This window comes from Microcaecilia unicolor, chromosome 12 (assembly GCF_901765095.1).
Source record: "Microcaecilia unicolor chromosome 12, aMicUni1.1, whole genome shotgun sequence".
Classification (NCBI taxonomy): Eukaryota; Metazoa; Chordata; class Amphibia; order Gymnophiona; family Siphonopidae; genus Microcaecilia; species Microcaecilia unicolor.
The window spans coordinates 552,582-566,427 of record NC_044042.1 but is presented as its reverse complement, the minus strand read 5'-3'; the positions used below and the strand labels follow the sequence as shown (position 1 = coordinate 566,427).

Below are 13,846 nucleotides of genomic sequence, written 5' to 3'. Positions count from 1 at the left end.
GTCCCCAACGCAATAAACAAAAGTTGTTGTGAACAACTGTTTTGCCTCTGTTAGCCTTGATGTGTCAGCAGCGTTCGTGAGGCCTACTATTGGAACAAGCATCTGCATAGAAACTGACATGGCCAATGTTTGTAGACAGTTGGGTTCATATTGTAGAATAGTTCTTCACTGTAGTACCCATTTTGCTCCCACATTTCAGAGCATGTAACAGTGGTAAAATATACAAGAAATAGGATGGAAATACATCTTATAGTAGGAAGTTACATGTAAATACTTTTATAGTTGATCATTTTTATTGATGACATATTAACATACAGGTTTCTTTAGGTCAAACAGACAAATCTTCCATTATCCACATGTATTGAAAAAAAATATCAAACAATACCAATGTCATCAAACTTTTAACATTTTCACCCCTCCCCTCTTATATTAACTTTCAGGCGAACCAGTCTGCTATGTGATAGCGTCTCTGTTCCACTTGCTTGTCAATGAAATGTCAAACTCCCCTTACCTTCTTACAAAACAACATATCATTGGGAACAAGTTATGCATTGTCACCGAGCATTGTATAGCCCAACAGAATCACATCATATAACAGAATATCAACTATTCAACATATGTATCATTATCCAACATCCTAATCTATGTATCAGCCTCCCAGATGGAAGGAGCCTGTACTCTTATAGCTCCTCTCCCAAGGCGGCTATATAAAATTACCCTATCTCCTCCCTCCCCCTACTTTACCCCCAATCCCAGAGCAAAGGTCCTTCAATAGGTTCTCTGTATCTTACAGTGTCATGGAATTCAGAATCATACTCCGTGCTCGTCCTGACAAAGATTGTATATGAAGTTCCCAAATGCCCCAAAACGTTTTCTTCTGATTAGCAGTGCGACAAGCATCTCGAGCTTCCATCAGCACTGGAGTGTGAAGGCATTCCTCCAGTGCCAATAGGAGGGTGGTATACTCTGTGTCCAATATTGTAATATACATCGCTTTCCTATGACACTGGCCTTTATAATACATGTAAATACTTTAAAAACAAATAGGAGTAAATATTTTTTCATTCAATAAATAGTTAAGCTCTGGAACTCTTTGCTGGAGGATACAGTAACAGCAGTTATTGTATCTGGGTGTAAAAAGGGTTTGGACAAGTTCCTAGAGGAAAAGTCCATAGTCTGCTAATGAGGTAGACATGGGGAAGCAACTTCTTGCCCTGGGATTGGTAGTGTGGAACGTTGCCACTGTCCAAGATTGTCCACCATAAAGGTGGGAAGGCAACAGCTAGGAAAATTAGCCATCTAAAACAATGAGATCAGTCTACATAAATGTCTAACTTACTGCCTTCATATCTCTCAAGAGGCATTCACTCCCTGTTCACTTTCTAGTGTGTGAATGCAGACATGGATTATGTTTACTTTGAAGCTGCATGTATAACTAACCCTATAACTGTGACCATTCTGTAGGTTGAAGAGGACCACAGATGTTATGTTTGGTGGAAAGCAAGTGGTGGTTTGTGGCTATGGTGAGGTGAGTTACTCTATATGTCAGCAGAATTTTTGAACTGTAAAATTTTGTATTTTTTGTTTGTATCATTGAGCTATTGGTGCTGCCTGCAGGTTGGGAAGGGGTGCTGTGCTGCTCTGAAGGCTCTGGGAACCATTGTCTGTGTCACAGAGATTGACCCCATTTGTGCTCTCCAGGCTTGGTAAGAAATGAACCACCTTCTTACACATCTCTTAGTCTTTTCTGATTCTCTTCATGTCCCATCATAGAATATTGTTGCACACACAGAATGGATGTGCAGGGAAAGAAACTTATAAAACACCACAACTCACCTATAAGACCCTTCGAGTTGATCTCCCAGAATTCTTCTCTTCTCTTACTATTTCTTACAGTCCATCCTCTTTTCTCTGGTCCCTCAATGACCATTGCCTAGCCCTTCCAAGACCAAAACAGACAATTTTAGAATCTACTAGACCTTTCCTTTGGAATTCCATGCCCCTGACGCTCTGTGCTGAACAATCACCGAAACAGTTTAAAATCGACTTAGACACGGCTTTTTTTGGCTTTTAACCCTGCTTTAGGGGTATTGTTGCAACGGTGTGGGGCCAGCTCTTCCCTTTTTCCTTTCCCCATTTCTATGATTCTCCTTACCCCCACTGAGACCTCCCTGTCCCCTTGTTTTCCCTTTAGAATGCTCCCTGTATGTTCGGGTTTATCGCTTATATCAAATGTTGTACTCCTGTTCTCTATTTGTTTTGTTTTTTGTGATTTTAGACTGTAAACCACCGTAGTCCGCTTAGTTAGAAAAGGTGGTATCGTAAGTGTAAGAAACAAGAAATTTGGGAGTGTAGGGACACCGAGTTTCCCTCCACTTTGGAAGAAGCTGCTTCAATGGTTGTATGAAATGTTGTAAAAGAGAGTACTGCATTTTCGAGAACTGCATGTCAATTGTAATTAACGCTGCGAGTAACACGTTAACCATCAACTGTGATTAAAAAAATGAATCATGGTTAATGATTAACTGTACTCCCTTCCCTGCATTCTCAGTCTTCATCTCTTTCTCCCCTCCTGGACTGATGGCAGCTCTCCCCTCTCCTCCCCTCCCTGTTTACTTTGTTAATTGTCTTGCAGTAAATCTTTGCCCTGCCTCGGCTTGCACCAGGCCTTTCCGACTGACCCATCCTGCTCCCTTGTGATGTAACTTCCTATTTTCATAAGAGGGCACTGGGTCAGAAGGAATGACTCGGTGCAGGCCGAGGCAGCATTTCAATAAGCTGCCGGCTGCTGCAGGGTGAAGATATACTACAAGACAACTTATGAGGTAAATGGGGATGGGAGAGCTGGAGCTGCCACAGTCTGGGAGAGATGGCGGGCAAGTGAGGAGAACACAGGAGGGCGGGGAGAATTGAAGAAGAACATGGGAAGGCAGGGGTAATTGAGAGACAACGTGGGAGAGGAGTCATATTTGAGAGAGAAAAAATAGGTGAAGGCACAGGGGAACATATAGAGGGAGGGTGAGAATAGGTGGAGGCACAGAGAGAGAGAGAGAGAATGGGTGAAGGCACAGGAGGGCACTGAGAGAGAGAGAGTATGGGTGAAGGCACAGGGAGAGAGAGAGTGAATGAATGAATGAATGAATGACTGGGTGAAAGCACAGAGCTCACATCAGAGAGAGAGAGAATGGGTGAATGCCCCCCCAAAGCTACAGTACCTGTTTAATAGCTGGGTGGGTAGCTGAAGCCCCTCCAGCTGATGAACTCTGCTTCCTGAGTCACCTCCTTCCTCCTCATACTGCCTCAGGGGTGAGGAAGTTAGTGGGGTGCCTTCAGCCACCAACGCACTCCCCAAGCATGCTCAGTTTGTGCATGAGCTGAGCATACTCGGGGAGTGCCAGCATCTGCAGCTGGAGGCACCCCGCTGACTTCCTTGCTTCTGAGGCAGCACAAGGAGGAAGTGGGTCACTTAAAGGTATGATATCTAATGTGGGGGGGGGGGGAGAGGGAGAGGAAATGCCCCCCATCCCAATGTTAACCATGCGATTAATCACGATTAAAAATTTGAATTGAAATGCAGCCCTAGTATTTTCGCATGTATAATGCACATAAATTGGGTGCAGATGTTAAAAATAAAATAACTTGTGTAATGTGCATGTATTTATATCTGTGAAAATACCCTTCCTCTTCCCGGAGTCTTCCGCTGTGTTCTGCCAGCGTCTCCTCCTCCTCCCCTTTCCTGTTTAGGCTAGCGGTGGGGCTGCTGCCTTCAGGTTCCCCCCTCCCCCGAAGTCCTCCACATGCCAGCATCTTCTTCCCCCTCCCCGTAGCCCTGCTTACTTGTTTTAATAATCTGCTCCAACAGGGACTCTCACAGGCAGTCATGCGTGTCAGTGGGGGGCCTTTTCTCCTCTGACGCATAACAGGAAGTTGTATCAGAGGAGAAAAGGCCCCTGATGATGTGAGAGTCCCTACTGAAGCAGATTACCAAAACAAGTAAGGAAGGCTATGGGGAGGGGGAAGGAAAGGAGAGTAGATAGCAGGAATCCTGAAGGCAGCGAGGTGAGGACACTGGCACGCAGAGGACTCCAGGGAGGTGGAACCCGAAGGCAGGAGCTATGTAAAAACAAACAAACCCCAAAACCTTTTGTATAGTGCACTCACACATGTAGCATACAGGGGTGTTGTGGTTTGTAAAAACGCAAATAAGCAAGTGTTATCCCCTGGATTTTAAAGTCGCGACTTGAGTTGTATTCAATGTTTGTCGTATTCTGGATTTGCGCATGCAACTTAATTAAGCCAATCAGTTCCAGTAATTGCCAATTAACAAGCAATTATGGCCACTAATTGGCATTCATTAGAATTTAGGTGCACAAGTGTCTAAGCATATTCTATAGCGTAATGCGTGTAAATTCTAAGTTGCATAGTTGAAAAGTGGGCATGGAATGGGCGGGTCACTTCTAAAATCTGTGTGTTTTATAGAATACACCCAGTCTGTGCCTAATTTAGGCATTAGGATGTTTTACTTGGCGTAACTACCCACAAGTAAATTTAGTCGTGTGGATGACGCTCTGCGTATTCTACAAACCATGCGGAAATCTAGGCTTATTCTATAAAGTACACCTAAATTAAGGCGTGCTTTATAGAATATGCTTAAATGTATATCATTTTGGTGCTGATTTTTCAGGCATGATATATACAATCTAGTCCTATACATGTGAAAATACAGTAAGTTGTGTGATTGGTCTCTGGTAAAACCTGAGAAGGTAATGGCTGTGATTGGGGTCACTAGGGTTGTTGTGGCTGGTGTAGGATAAACATTGCAAGTGGTTCTGAGAATCTCTCTCTAATCCTAATCTCCCTGCTCTACATGTGGCTGTCTCTGCGTCCCTCTCTCTGTCTGTGTGTCCCATGTTCTCCTGGCCCCTCAGGGAAAGATGTGCATCTCCCTCTCCTCACTGCTTCTCCTTCCTTTGCCAGCATGGATGGGTTCCGGGTGATGAAGCTGAATGAAGTCATCCGCCAGGTGGATGTGCTTATCACCTGTACAGGTAAATTCAAGGGGTTTTCCCATTTGGGGGATTATTTTATTGGGCATTTCTGCATGTAAAACTGTTGCATTTTTTTGTTTGTTTTTGTGCAGAGAACGACTTTTCTAGATTTTCCTAGGTTGTGGGTGCCTGTACACACACGTTTGCCTAATCTGGTCAGAGACATTTCAGTCCTAGATTTGAAGAGTGAAAGCATTGTATAAAATACACACTTAAGCATTTAAAATGAACAATGAAATGTGAATGTTCCTGAGAGCATTCCTTTGTAAAGGTGGTTTATAAATCCCACTAAATAAAAGTAAATAAATGTGTCCAGGTACTTTCTGTGGGGTAATTTTCAGAAAGTATCTGCAGACTGTCCTTTTTAAAATTATGTACATTTTTGCCAAACAAGTTAGGTGGTCTTTTAATAAATATATCCTCTGCTGTTTAAACACTCAGCCTTAACTTCAAACACGGACTTCAATGCTTAATTTTATAGCCAGATATTCAGCATCAGATAACCAGCACAGAATGTGTGGGGTATAAGCCATATTCTGGAAGTTATCCAGGATCCAGTGCTGAATATCCTTGGGGCCTGGATAACTATCCATTTAGTGCTGGAGCAGTCAGTGAAAATTTCAGTGGCATTATACTGAAAGCAGTGGGTGCAGTAGAAAGAAAACTCAATTTAAGGAGGTAGAAAGCCGGAGGGTGATTCTCAAAGCCATTCCCACAGGTAAAACAGTGATTTAGATGCAGAAATGGTCTGTTTGAAAATTGAACACCCTGGTTCTGAAACAACACGTGTAACTTCTATCCACATTTAATGGAGGAGTTCCTGGGGCAGAGTGTGTACATTTTTATATTGTGAAAAGTATGTGTCAGTCAAAAAAAATGTACCCAGCGCAAAAAAGGAGGTGCAGTTTTTATACTGGCCCCATAGCTGCAAGGTGCATGTGTAGTTTACCTGCAAACTTTACACGGCTTTCCAAAAGGAAAGTACTTGTATAAGAAAGTATGGTCACCTCATTTCCCTGCACGCACTTATCAACCAAAAGCCACGTGCATGCTTTTAAAAATATAGAAGTGTTGTGATTTTTCAGTCCTGCTCTGAAAATCTTCTGGTTCTATACATATATATGTCCCATTACAAAATAAAAAATTGTTAACCAGCTTACTTTAACCTGCACACAGGGTGGTAAATTTGTAGATATTCCACCTGTTTAACCCATGCATAATGGCTTTAAAAGTGATCAGGCTGATGTATAGATAAACCTAGGCATATACAACTTTAAGCCATATCGAGCAGAGTTGTTCCCAGGAATGGTCTTAGGGCCAGGTTTTCACTTACATGCATAGAAACCTCAAAGGTCGATAAGGTACTCGTAAGGAATCTCTCCAAAGGAAATCACGCAATGCGGCAATCAGCCTTGTGTGGAGTAGCCCCAGGAAGGCTTTGCTTAACACAAAACTATCTCTGCTTAGCTCTTCTCTCAAGCCCTTAATGGAAGAAAAAAAAAAACCAACTAGCTAGTCATACACACAAGAACTAACACCAGCTGCCCATCCTGTAGCAGGATTTGCTTCCCCTCTCCTGCTCCGGCTAAGATCATTTTTCTCACCTTCTCAGACTTCATGTGCTATTTTTCTTATCTGCCTATATGTTACATCTCTGTGTATACCCTGTGCTGTCTATTTAGATGTTGACATGTTTAAGCAGAATACTGTGCTGTTGTATGTATTGTCTGAATTTGTTTACTACTCAATTCTCTTTTCCCTATGTTCAGCTTATTTTTGCTGTACTTTGCCTTAGGTGAATTTCTTCAAAAAGGTGGGAAATAAATTCTAATACATACATGTAAATTGACCTTGAAAATTTTTGCATGCAAGTGTAAATGTAAGTACACAATTTTTCCAAGATAATTTTCAAAGCAGAAGTATGTGCACAGTTTTTGAAACTCCAGCAAGGTCTACACAGACAAAATATATATGTCTGTTTTCTCCATATAATGCACCTGTGCTCCTGAGGTCTGCCTATACAGTACATAAGAACATAATCATCAAAGTATTGGGACAAACCGAATGTCCATGAAGCCCAGTATCCTGTTTGCAACCTTGGCCAATCCAGATAAAAAATGCCTGACCAGATCCTAAAAGAGTAAAATAGATTTCATTCTGCTTATCCCAGAAATAAGCGGTAGATGTTTCCCAAGTCCACCTTAAATGGTTTATGGACTTTATCTTTCAGGAACTTATCCAAACTTTTTAAAATCCTGCTATACTAACTGCTTTTACCACATTATCTTAACAGTGAATTCCAGAGTTTAATTGTATATTGAGTTTGTTTTAAATTTACTACTTATCTTCATTGCGAGCCACCTAGTCCTTGTATTTTTGGAAATAGTAAGCAAGGGATTCATGTCTACCTATTAGTCACTCATGATTTTATGGACCTTTGTTATATTGCCCCTCGGCCATCTCTTCAAACCACTTTAGCCTTTCTTCGGGGGTAGGGGGGTATTCTAGCCCCTTTATCTTTTTGGTTGCCCATCTCTGTACCTTTTTTAATTCAGCTATTTCTTTTTGAGATGCGGTGACAAGAATTGTACACAGTCACACCATGGGGGTGATACAAAGGGATCATAATATTTTCTGTTCTCATTTTCTTTCTTGGTCACTTCTGCACAGTGAGCAGAGGATTTCAACCCATTGTCAACAATGATACCTAGATCGTTTTCCTGTGTGGTGACTCCTATTGTGGAATTTTTTGGGATGTTCTTTCCTGTGCGCTACATTTGCTATTTTGATGCCGGTCTCTCCCGGATTCATAAAGTCCTTTTGCAATTTCTCACAATCCTTTTGCAATTTAATAACCTTGAATAACTTTGTGGCATTGGTAAATTTGATCTCCCTCGCTCCTTATTCCTATTTCTAGGTCGTTTATAAAAGTGTTAAAAAGCAAATGTCCCAGCACAGATCCTTGGGCAACCCTACTGTTTACACTTCCCCTCTGAGATTGACCATGTAACTTTGCTCTCTGTTTTCTGTCTTAAAACCAGCTCTTAATCCACAAAAGGATGTTGGTTCAATTCTGTAACTTTTTAATTTCCTCATGGGTCTCTGATGAGATATTTTGTCAAATGTTTCTGGAACTCCAGATGAAGAATATGAACAGGCCCACCTTTATCCACACCTTCAAAAAAAAAAAATGTAGCAGATTTCCCATGGCTAAATCCATGTTAGCTTTGTCCCATTAACCCATAACTATGTAAATGTTCATTAATTTTGTTCTTTATAGTGGTTTCTATCATTGTCCCCAGCACTGATGTCAGGCTCTTCGAGTTATAATTTCCAAGGTCACTTCTGTAATTCTTTTTATGTTTAATCTTTTTATTAGCATAACATATCAAGAAACAAAACAAAGTAACGATCATAATCCAACAAACGGGTACAAGTCAACCAACAGTTGAAGGACAATGGCGGGCAGAAGGCATGTGTCCTTATAGCCCTCTGCCACAAAAGAATAATATTTACGTATAAGGAAACATCAGAGAAGGAAACTGCTATACAGTGTGAAACCAACAAGGAAACCCTCCAACCCAACCCTTCCCCCCCCCACAAAGGGAAAAAAAACCCTACCATCCCAGAGTAGACACCACTAGCCCCGAACCCCACTAAAGGGAAATGACCACCAAGCTATGAGCTTGTGGAGCTAAAGATTGGATATAGGGTTCCCAAATTGCAGACTAAAACAATATAAAGTTGAGCAGCCCCAAGCTTGGGATTCATCCACTTATCTGCCTGATTCAGTTCTTGTCATTGATGGAAAAACAATGTTGCTTACCTGTAGCAGGGTTTTCTGTGGACATAATCCTATCCACCTTCCTGAGAGTTGTTAGTTCTAAAGCTATAGAAGGAAACAAACTGAGCAACTTGCTTTGTGTGGGAAGGACCACACATGCTCAGAACTTTAAACTAAGTTCTGATCTCTGGGAGAGCAGTTCCGTCTCGGCACCACTGGATGATGTCACCCGCTTGTATGCCTTATCAGTTCTGCTGTTTTTGTAAAACATCAGTTACAGGTAAGCAACATTGCTTTTCTTTACAGAGAATGCAGCATTCAGTGCAATCCCTCTCAGTAGATGGCAGTGCTCCTGAGGTCCGCATGATCTCTGCAGGGAGTCTGATTCATTCTCTTCTTTTAAGGTAATAAGAACGTGGTGACACGCGAACATTTGGATCGCATGAAGAACGGCTGCATTGTGTGTAACATGGGACATTCCAATACAGAGATTGATGTGGTAAGGACTGTTCACTCACGCTAACCCCCCCCCCCCCCCCATTTCCTTTACATGAGTCTGATTCCCTGCATAACAGGAGCAAGATCGCTTACAGATGAGACCTGAGAGCCCCAGTGGATGCCAAAGTCCATAGGAAAGAGATCTGAGAGGCTTGTTTTCTCCCATCAGAGCAAAAGACCAAATGAAAAATATCTGAGGGTCCTGGACTCCCATTTTAGCAGGAGCAAGAATGTAAGACATACCATGCTGGGTCAGACAGTAGTCCATTGACTGTCTGTGACAGTGCCCAGTCTGGGTCATTTAGAAGTACCCAGCAGATCCCATCCGGAAAATCCATTCCCTGGTGGAAACACCCAAATCCGTGTAGCCAGTGATCATTGATGAATCTGGCCTCAAACAACTTGTCTAAACCTTTTAGCAACTTAATCCAGGCATATCAAACCAATTTGGTTTTCAGGATATTCCCAATTAATATGCATGACATATTTGCATACAATGGAAACAGTGCATGCAAATTCATGAATATTCATTATTCACATGATTAATTCCCCCAATACATTTACAAATTTTATTGATACTAATTTCAGAAATATAATGCAATAATCATCTTAAATACTGCTTACTTAAAATAATGTTTTTCTCTTAAAAACTACAGAGACTCCCTAAAGCAGTTCTATTCATACAGATTGTCCATATTACAAGGAAGTTGTTCTTCAAAATGTTCTGTGAAATAGTTCCAAGTTCCGTGTGCGAGCGTCGTAGTTTGACGCTACTGGTGAGCACCATTTGGTATCACTGACCAAGTCTCCTGAAGAAGAAGAAGTACCAATGAAACACGACCTGTGTTGAGCCAAAAATGCTTTTGTACAGAATATGGTGTGGCTGAAGAGTTTTTATGGTGTTAGATGACCTTGAAGCCATGGGAAGCTCTTCCAAGTCTATTATCTGACTGAGATTTTAAGGCTGGGCACATTTTGAGTGCGATGGATGTTTAGTAAAGACAGATTGGTGAACCTTGGAATGATTTCATAGAATTTTCTACTGTGGAAGAGAATATTTTGAAGAACAACTTCCTTGTAATATGGACAATCTGTGTGAATAGAACTGCTTTAGGGAATCTTTGTAGTTTTTAAGAGATTACATTATTTGGGATTATACTGTGTAATAAAGTTGATGCTTTTAAGTAAGCGTTATTTAAGATGATTATTGCATTATATTTGTAAAATTACTGTCAAAATTAGTAATGTATTGGGGGAATTAATCATGTGAATAATATATTTGAAGGTTTTGGCTAATATAAGAGAATACAGCCCTGTTGTATATAGTATGAAATTCATTATGAAACATGACTGGTTTACAGCCCTTCAGGATTCCAGTTTGACACCCCTGACTTAGATAATTAGGGAAGGGCTTTTAAGAGGAGGTGATGCTGGATAGGGACACATTTTTAAGAGATAATCCTGCCAATGTGCTTTTCAAAGGTGGTGATCCCAGGGTGGTTATTGGGTTGGTGGAGGAAAATAACATACAGAGCATTTTCAGCTTTACATGTGTCATTTTCCATGAAAAGGTATCTGTGGATAAAATATGGAAACTATGTAACATGACATATTGCATACGTGTATTTCACTTTGAAATTCGTGGCAAAGTCTGAGTATTAAAAAAATACCTAGGGACATTATCCTAAAACACAGTTTGAAAGTGAAACTTGTTTGGTTCACAGCACCCTTCATGTTCGAGCAATTTTTCATGGTACCCCCCTCCCCCCAGCCACACAAGTCTCCACCCCCTCCCCCAGCCACACAGGTCTCTATCTTTTTCTCTGCACAAATATAACAGTGCTAGGGTGCCCCTGTAACCAACCCCTCCAAATGACACACTGATTACGATTTATAACAAATTACTACTCTACCTATGAAAAGTTATTCCATTATTATACTTCCTCTTTGTACATCTGTATGCTGCACAAGTCAGCATGTTTAAAAATATGTGAGATTACATAAAAAAATGCTACTAACAATAAAGAATGACAACTTGGATGCAGCAGCTCATAGGTTTGCTTGCTTTGTTTTGCATGGGAAGGGAAACAGAGACTGACCTATTGGCTTCAGCTTTTTGACTTCAACCCATCTCCTGTTTTCATTGAACCTCCTTGGCAGTCACCTCTGCGAGTCCTGAAGGCTGTCTGCTTCGTGTCCCCAGTTGCTGCAACAACAAAAAAAAAAAAAGCAAGCATGGGGCCGCAGCAACTTTTACACATGCTCTGCTGGTCCTCTGCCCCTGCTGAAGTCACCTTCCAGTTCCGGAGGCAGAGGACCGGCAGAGCTGACAGCACATGCTTGAAGGCTGTGCTTGCTTTTTTTTGGTTGTTTTTGTTTTCCTGCTGCTGCTATCTGCAGTAGTGGTAGGCAGGAGGGAGGTTGGGATTTGCCGTGGCACCCCAGAGAGTTTGTGCCATGGCACACAGTTTGGGAACCACTGCACTATGGGGTGATTCTCAAAAGGTCCCTAAACTTTGTGAATGAATTGTATAATGACAGTTGCACACTTTAATACCATTAGAGATTACTGGTCTAAGTCTGCAGTTAACGTGCTTAACTTTAGGTATGAGCCTTCATGCTAGCTTCATGGCTGCTGTAAATGCTTTCATCTAACCACTGTCAGGTTCATAATGGATAGTATTCTATAACTTTATGCTCCGACCACTCCACACACTCCTAACAGTTGCATACTAAAGAATTACGTACTACGGTTATAGAATCCAGCTAAGGGGTCCTTTTACTAGGCCTCAGCATGTAGCTAAAACTTGCATAAGGATGCACAAAGGCCATTTTTATCGCAGCTGTAAAAAGGCCAACTTTTATATTTTTTGTATTAATGGTCATGCGTTAATGTTGTCATTAGCCCACAGCCATTAAAAAAAATGATACGGTATTCCTGTGCTAACCAGTTAGCATGCATTAATGTAAAGGTGCTATTTAGCGCAGGAACACCCACTCTCCACCCCCCCGACAAACCCCTTCCAAAAAAATACGTATTTTTAGTGCATGGTTAGCACATTCACATTTGGCACCATTTTAAGCTGTATTAGATGCATTTAGCTAAGTGCAGTTACATGTTTAACTGCAAACTTTTACCAAGTAGCATCAGTTAACTCTCTTAATAGCTAATTGTTGGATTACATTGGATTTATTGACTTGATAATACGCTTTGCACAAAGTGTTACAGTGGTTTACAGAATTGTCAGTGCCAATTAGTGTTATTTTAACAATTAAGTTTCACATATTAATGCCAATATTATATAACCTGTGCACGAAAATGGGCGTGCAATACTGTAGAATTAGGGGTATATTCTGAGCACACTACCAGAACCCTCATCCACACTCTTATCACCTCTCGCTTAGACTATTGCAACTTGCTTCTCACAGGTCTCCCACTTAGCCATCTCTCTCCTCTGTTCAAAATTCTGCTGCATGACTAATATTCCGCCAGTGTCATTATGCTCATATTGGCCCTCTCCTCAAGTCACTTCACTGGCTTCGTATCCGTTTCCGCATACAGTTCAAACTCCTCTTATTGACCTATAAGTGCATTCACTCTGCAGCTCCTCAGTACTTCTCCACTTTCATCTCTCCCTACATACCTCCCTGGGAACTCTGTTCACTGGGTAAATCTCTCTTATCTGCTCCCTTCTCCTCCACCGCTAACTCCAGACTCCGTTCCTTTTATCTTGCTGCACCATATGCCTAGAATAGACTTCCTGAGCCGGTACGTCAAGCTCCATCTCTGGCCGTCTTCAAATCTAAGCTAAAAGCCCACCTTTTTGATTCTGCTTTTAACTCCTAACCCTTATTCACTTGTTCAGAACTCTTATTTTATCATCCTCACTTTAATGTTCCCTTATCTCTTGTTTGTCCTGTTTGTCCTAATTAGATTGTAAGCTCTGTTGAGCAGGGACTGTCTCTTCATGTTCAAGTGAACAGTGCTTCATATGTATATTTGTAAGTGTCTGTGTTGGAAGAGAAGAGAGGAGAGGCCATTTGAAAGAAGCAATTCCTTAATTGCTGTGTTTGTGCATCAGTCTTTACATTGCAAAAGCTTGTAAGTGTTTCTTCCATTAAAAAGAAAAATGCATTGGGCTATTTTATAGGGACTTTATTGCTCCAGAGCTGCTGATCTGATTTGATCCATTTTCAAACTTCATGTGTCTCTTCACAGTCTCCCCACCACCACCACTGCCAAATTTGGTCCCATTCCATTTCATTTTTGGAGAGTTATTTAGCCCCCAGGCAGACAAACAGATGTACAGACATTCTTTCTAGCTTCCTTTTGGTTAGTAAAGTATAAAATGGCATGTTTTTGTGCATATCAGCAGATAATTTTATAAAGCTGTATACCTGTGGAAAAGACTCTTAAAATTGCACAGGGGCATTCACGTATAAAAGAAGGCAAATGAAGCGCTTTTTCTTTTACTCAGTTTGTGCATAGTTAGGGTGGAAGTATGTGTGCACTTTA

At 41.3% G+C, this 13,846-nt stretch overlaps 1 protein-coding gene across 2 annotated transcripts in view; it reads left to right on the top strand.

Moving 5' to 3' along the window:
- AHCYL1 (adenosylhomocysteinase like 1) overlaps positions 1–13,846 on the top strand; it is a 96,669-nt gene that overhangs the window by 51,875 nt on the left and 30,948 nt on the right. For both annotated transcript variants that reach the window (XM_030221265.1, XM_030221264.1), the window contains exons 9-12: positions 1,465–1,528; positions 1,618–1,706; positions 4,978–5,048; positions 9,237–9,331. In XM_030221265.1, coding sequence (XP_030077125.1) covers positions 1,465–1,528; positions 1,618–1,706; positions 4,978–5,048; positions 9,237–9,331 — 319 coding nt within the window. The remainder of the gene's footprint in view (positions 1–1,464; positions 1,529–1,617; positions 1,707–4,977; positions 5,049–9,236; positions 9,332–13,846) is intronic.